We start from the raw sequence: 6,979 nt of genomic DNA on the forward strand, positions 1-6,979 counted from the left end.
GACGGGTCCCGCTCCTGGGCCGGGGGTCCAGTGGTCCGCCGCGGCCCCCTGCTCCCCACCACCGGGCAGGCGCCCTGCAGCTCGGCACACTTCTCCTTGTAGTGCTGGGCGTTGCCGGCAAAAGTCTCGCAGCGGCTGAGGTTTTCCTCCTGCACAGGGCTGCCCACGTTCTCCTCGCTCGGCCCCGAGGCCGTTGCCCCCTCCTGGGAGTTTTGGCTAAGGTAGACAACAATGATGTCGCCCTTGAAATTCATTACTTGTCCACTTGAGATAAAGGTGGAGTTACTGTTTCCAGTCACATTTCCTGCGGAAGGAGCGGGGAGAAAAGAAGACACACGTGATTAATATTTTCCCCTCACGAGATGGACGCTTAGCACAGTGAGCTTAATCCTCTGTGATGGCTTTACTCTTGTTCCATTATTTTTTCCCCGTGACACGAGGATGCTCTTATAATCAATGCCTTCCACTGGACCTTTTCATTATTTCCATTTTTGCCTCCTCAGGATGAAGCCTGTCATCCACAGGGAGCCTGTCTGGAAGGCTTGGAAACATTTTCTCTCTCAATAATGCTCTGGGAAGCAAGAGAGAGCGCGACCATCTCATACTCCCCATGCTGCCTGATGCACAAGCTGCGTCCAAACTGCCTCTGCACGCAGTTTGTGAGGAAATGGTCATTATTTCTAATTTGAAGATTTTTTTTTTTTTTTTTAGAAACCCAGGCATCACGTTGGGGTTTTTTTCTCCTTTGGTAAACAAGCAATCTTACTGTGTGGGCTAGGTAGCAGGCTTATTGATTAAATACTGAAAAACTTAATGTCAGACCATACAGTCACACAGTGTCCAAATGACGTGGTGCTTATATGATTATTTTCTATTGTCCTGATCCTCCATGTAGGTACACTCCAGTACTCACCTAGCACCCTCATGGATTTACCTGGATATACGCTGACTCCAGTGAAGAGACATAGTCTATGTTATAGCAACCTAACAGAGTTACGGTTTCGGTCAGTCTGCCTGCGGTTAGAGATTTTTCAGTATAAATTCAATCTTTCTGCCATTCAAGGACTGGGTCGCTGACTCAAGTGACAGCAGGACCAGCCTCTGGGAATTAATAAACTTCTCTCAGAGCAGAAAGAAAATAACTGAGAGCAAACTTTCAACAACAAACTAACAAACTTGTTAAAGTTTGAAAATTAAACAAACCGAAGCGACCAAGTAAAAAAAAAAGTAAAACTTCCTAGCCTATGAACACTCTTCCTAAGAAATGTTTTTCCTGCTGTGCTTCACTTAATCATTACTTGCGGACTGATCTGACACCTTTTAAACATTTTGTGCCTTTCCTCATTACGTTCCTCAACACTTGAGATGTTTCCATTTTCATTGCAGCTAAGCATGGCCCAGCCCAGAGAAATGCTGTTTTTCTAGTGGCCATGGGTGATGTTTGCACATCAGCAATGGACACTGGGCTCCAGCTGTGCCGAGTTAGGACCTGTGCCTGCTCATAACCGAGTCTGAGTAGCACTCGAGCATCTCTCTAATAGTCCCCCTCAAGCAATGCGATTTATTTTAGCTAAACCACTGCATTGCTAGCTCTTTGCTTTCTTTCCAAGTGTTGTTGATTAACATGAGGTGTCAATAAGAGTTTTCTCTGCCGGAGTTTTTTCCCTGCCGGTTGCTTCCCCTGTGTTTGATTCCGTTCGGCTGTTTGCCATCAACACAACTGTCAGGCATAATGGGAGTACAAAAATAACAGTTTGCCTTCATACAGATTGCCTGTCACTCGCAAAAAGTACTATGGAAAAGTTTACCAGTGCTCAGCATGAGATCAAGAATTTAGAAATATATGTGACAGTGGGGGGGAGGTGGGGGGAAGCAGACTAACACATTTATAATGTTTAGTTGAACGTGGCTGGCAAATCTTCACTGCTTTCTGAAGACACTGTGCTGAAACAAAAGGATATTTGAGGCCCAAAAGCACATAAAATGGACACAAGAGCTTCCTGGACTGCACTAAGAGATGTGCTTCCAACCTAGAAAGTATCAGGGACACCTTCAGAGGATAAGTGAAGGCATCGTTCTCTGTAACGTTTCAGCTTTTTGATTTCTTCAGACTACCTGATGATATTAATTACAACAACAGATTAATTTTTGTGGTAATTATTCACTAAGAACTGGAACAACGCAGGTGATTAATTTTCTCTGAGCCGTCTAATGGGCTCTAGGTGGTAAGAACCGTTTGTTGCTGCTGAAGTGGGCTGGTTTGGGATCTGGAAGAGAAAGGCTCTGCAAAACCATTCCTAATCCTGAGTCATCTAAGTCTTCCTGCACTCATGCTTTATGCTGTAGCCCTACACATGACTTGAGGTGGTCATGAACCGACCCTTCATGTTCTGACTGCCTCCAGGCTTGGGGGGTTTGAAAGAGTGCTTGAAGGCTTACCTCCATCTCTGGTGGTGACCCCTGTTAAGTGGCACCTGTCCAGAGGTTTACTTTGGTCCTCTAGGGTTGTTTCACAGGAGGGACAGAGTTTGCAATTTCTATTGTCATTTTGAGTGTTAGGGAACTAAAACCAAAACTTCATGGAATTACCCATGGCCTTTTTCTTCCCATTTTTTCATCCACCCTCTTTGTACCGTTCTGTCTTAGCATGACTGTGTGCGAAGCCTGGTGGCTTCAGTTGCTTTGAGAAGCTTTACAGAAAATTATTTTGCATGCACATTTTTTACATCTGGGCGTTTCACAAGGCCCAGCAAAATGACCGATGCCATTGCAGCTCCATGTGCAGCCCCAGCACGTCCGGGGTGCTTCAGTGTGGAAGCTATGGCTAAGCCCTGTCTCACTCCTCGTGCAACCAGGTGTTGCCAGCGGGGCACAGCCATTCTGCGGACAGAAAAAAACCTCTGCCAGCAAGCCACATTACCTACAGATTAACTAACCCACACTCTCATACTGCCCACAGCTCAGTCAGTACCTGCTGGAAGTCCTGCCTAAAAAATGGCAAATTTGGAACGCTGTATCTGTGCTCAGGTTTCACCAGGTGGCACTATAGCACGTACATACCCGAAGGCACAGACGCAATTAAAATCCCATATAAAGAATTGTGCTGCAGATCTAGGATGGCACTTTCTAGCATGTCGCTTAAATCCAAGCTCTCCTGATTGCCCTATTGTTCCTTAATATTTTCTCTTCCTCTTTGTGTCAGATATAGAAAGAACAGCAGTACTTCTGCAGTGCCAAATACAAATTTGACTTTCAACTGTACCTCAGAGTCACCTTCCAGCAACAACAACAACAGGAAAATCTGTGTTCTCTTTACTACTGCTGAATTTTGTACAGGCCAGGCAGTGAAACTGTGTCAGGATTTCAGGAAACTGAAGCAGCAGAAAGAGTATCCTCTCTTAGAAACGCTACACACTTTCAGATTCCCACATGGCATGCGTGTTGAGAGGGGAAGGGCCTTTAAAAGTGTTGGTTTGGGGCTTTGGCAGACTGACAAGAATGTCTCCATAAGAAACTTTAAGGCACGACATGGTTTTAAAGACGGGCAACTACTTACAACTACTGTGTGTATTACAGTAATACTTAGATGTCCCAGTCAAAACTAAGGTCTCATTACACTTGGCAGTGCATCGACATAAATAAAAATAGAGCATCTGACTTTAAGAGATTGTAATCTAAAATGACTAATAACACATGACAGGCAGATTGCAGACTTTTATACTGAAAAAAAGTCTGAGGGAGGAAGGTTTCATCCAGAAAAGGCTCATAACTTCCCTTCTGCTTAGTTTTGCTTCAGTGATTTTTGTTCCCCGCTTTCATTTGACAATTTTGATATATTTACTCAATTAGTAAATTGGTAATCAATAAGTAAATTGGTGACAGTGTTTCAGAGTTGTTTAGGGGACACAGCACTTGTGTATGGAGAAACAATGTCTGTATGAAATTATTTTTAGGTGAACGCTTATATCCTAGCAAATCAAAGAGAAAGAGCTAAAAGCAGAGAATTGAACATAATCCCATAGACTGAATCGTGGCCACCAGGTTACAGCTCTAACTGGAGTTTCACTGACCCCCATATAAATGTAGCTGGACTTAAACCTAGTGGCAAAAATGTGCGTGCAGACTGTTGAATGGAAGATCATCTGTCTGAGTGTTATGCATCCTTTCTTGACTCAGCCTCTAGGTCCCTATGCTCCCCTCCTTCTAAGTTTTCTCCAGTACACGCACCAAAATAACTTCAGTAACAGAATTGCCTGGCCTTTGCAGTGACAGCCAGAAGATGGGTTCTGCATTGCTGGCTAGATCAGGGCAGGACAATGGCCCCTCACAGTGCTCATCCTATTTGCAGAATTCACTACAAACCAAATGGCCTTGCTATTTCATTTTTGTCTTTCAGATTAGCTTCAGGGCAATTAAGTGAAAAGGCATCTTTTTAGTCTTCTCTCCTTCTCCTAAATCAGACCCTCTGAATAATACAGAGCTAGCACAGAGAATAATCCTATGCAACTGTGTACGGGTCAAGCCTAATGGGCTTACCAGATGCTGGAGGGAGGTCTGAAGTGGTGCTGTTTGTCCCCGAAGTGCTTCTGTTTGTGTTCTGGTACTTGATGTTGCTACTATCCGAAGATGCATCTTCCATACCATGGTCACTTGCTAGAGTGCTCTGACCAGCAGAGAGAAAATTCAAGCCACAGGTGCACTGTGCGTAGGATCCAGTTTCTGGGGAGGTGGAGGCACTGTCAGCCGCAGCACAAGAGGGTTTGCTCCACTTTCTAGGAGATTCCCTGTACGAAATGCCACACCTCACACAGATCTTCTCTGAGACATAGTTTGTTGCAAAACGATCTGTGTCTTTGTTGCCTGTCTCCTTCAGGCAACTGTGGGCACGTTGGCAAGATTTCTGAAGGGGTCTGTCCGTGGCAACGTGTGCCCCGTCCGTGTCGGAGGAAGGGTGAGAGCCTTGAGAGACTGACAGGTCCTCTGTGCTCCCAATCCCTGAAAAGTACTGATTTAAGCTGTCGTTCTCCCCTGCCTCCATTGGTTCTGAAAATGACGACACGGTTTTACTGGCAGTCTGACTCAGTAAAGATAAATAATCACTGGTGTTGAGATCCTTATCCATGTATTCATCTTCCATGGGAACTGGTGGGAAATGGTCATCTTCAGTCTCAGTTACCACAGAAAACTCTTGGAGGCTCCCTCCCGCCTCGCATGGCGCCGTGCCGGGGCTCCCGTTCCTGCAAGGAGCGTGACCGCTGGTGCAGCACGAGTTTCCAGGGGCAAGAGAACCAGCGGGGCCCAGGAGACACACGCCTTCAGAGGTCTGGGGGACAGCAGCATTCGTGTTCCCGGTAACAAATGCATCCCTTGGCGGCTCCTGAAAGAAAGCCAAAAGAAAAACGTGTTTAATAAATAGCAGAAGGTTATTTTCTAGACAAAGAAGGAACTGGCAGATCTCAGTTCTTCCTCGGTGTGGAGCTGCTGAGGTTGAGCAGCACTGCTATATTTGAGTGTTGAAGTGTAATTCTGTTCTGCTGTGAAACTGTGACCAGTGATGCTGAGCTCAGTGGGTGTTCACAAAAAAATCTGGTGGCCTGAGGGGCAATAACATTTAATTTTGGGAGAGGACTATTCCTAGTTCTTAAGAAGGCACTTGAGAGTTAATAAATTTAGAAGAGTCGCTGGATTCTGCTGTTCCTTATGGACCATCAATAAGACCTACCTAACTGCTTATAAGGTTTGGAAACCCCCCAAATCATCTCTGTGTCTGAAGGGCTGCTGATTTGTGAAGGGGAGCAGAATCTTTATTATCATTAATGCCCGAAGAAAGAAACTGGGTTGATTCAGAGGGCCCAAGACAGGCTAGAAAAAAGAAGTCACACGGGCAAGGTTGCTTTAACCTGGAAAACGTTAGGACAACAAATGCAAAGGTCCATGACATCACGTTGCCAGTACTCGTCAAAGTAAAGCTATATTTTTGGTTGCAGCTCCACAAAAAAGGGTTGGGAAATACTCCAAGGGTTCCCTTCAGTTCATGCAACTCGTGCTGTAATGATGGGTATTTGGGAACTGCTACCTTTGATTTCTAGCATCTGTTCAGATCTTCCAGGATGGAGGAGAGAGTGTAAATGCTCCCAGCCACTAATTGCTGTTGATTCAGTCCTCTGTCCCGGAGGATCTGAGCAGCTGCCAATGCAGGAGCTTGTATGAACACTTATGAGACAAAAGAGGAACTGCCTGCTCAGAAAGGTGGGTTTGCTTTTTGGTTTTTTTTTTTGTTGCAGTGGAATTTGAGTCGTTCAATAGCTAAGCTAGACTGAGCTCCTAGATGGGGTGGTGGGGAGAGCGTGCACCTGGGACACCTCAATCCGCATCCATGGTGTGAAGCAGGCAGTGCACATGAACTTGAATCTGTGCCCCCATCTAAGTGTTTCAAGCATGTGATGTGGGGCTGTTCTGCAGCAAAACCTCTTGGAAGGCCTTACTTTTTTCACAGCCGAATGGACAAGAGGGATTCTGCGAGCACTAGAAGTAAAGGGTCTCACTGCCAGTTTCTTCATCTGATGGCTCTGTGCTTGATGCCTTGCATGTCTGGTATTCTTGGCATTGCCCCAAATCCAGGTTTCTCCCCAGTGGGGACTCTAGTATGTAAAAAGGTGCAAACTCAACTAAGCTGTTCTTGCTTTTAGGATTTAGAAAGGCTCTCTCCTAGGCAGTCTCAGGTGTTCAGCAACTGGTGAATGTTTACTTTCTCCTCATAAATATTTAATCATCACAGAGACTTTTACCAGTGTTAAAACTGGCTGAAACCAGACAGCACGTTCAGAAGCTATTTGAGAACGGTGATTTCATACGCCTCACATTTACAGAAAACCAGACTGAAAAAGCCAAAGCTGCAAGCATTTTTTGAGGAAGTCAAAACTTGCTTTCTAGCCAAACATTAATACGGAGTCTGCCTCAGGAGGGGTGTCAGGAATGC

At 45.4% G+C, this 6,979-nt stretch overlaps 1 protein-coding gene across 1 annotated transcript in view; it reads right to left on the reverse strand.

Moving 5' to 3' along the window:
- Nucleotides 1–59: 59 nt before the first annotated feature.
- Nucleotides 60–6,979, reverse strand: part of TNFRSF11A (tumor necrosis factor receptor superfamily, member 11a, NFKB activator) — a gene marked incomplete at its 3' end in the record, with an annotated part of 21,339 nt that continues 14,419 nt past the window's right edge. Inside the window, exons 9-10 of the mRNA XM_009587760.1 lie at nt 4,537–5,377; nt 60–304 (exon numbers count right to left, since the gene is read on the reverse strand). Of these exons, the coding sequence (XP_009586055.1) occupies nt 60–304; nt 4,537–5,377 (1,086 nt within the window). The remainder of the gene's footprint in view (nt 305–4,536; nt 5,378–6,979) is intronic.

Source organism: Fulmarus glacialis, unplaced genomic scaffold, assembly GCF_000690835.1.
Source record: "Fulmarus glacialis isolate BGI_N327 unplaced genomic scaffold, ASM69083v1 scaffold351, whole genome shotgun sequence".
Classification (NCBI taxonomy): domain Eukaryota; kingdom Metazoa; phylum Chordata; class Aves; order Procellariiformes; family Procellariidae; genus Fulmarus; species Fulmarus glacialis.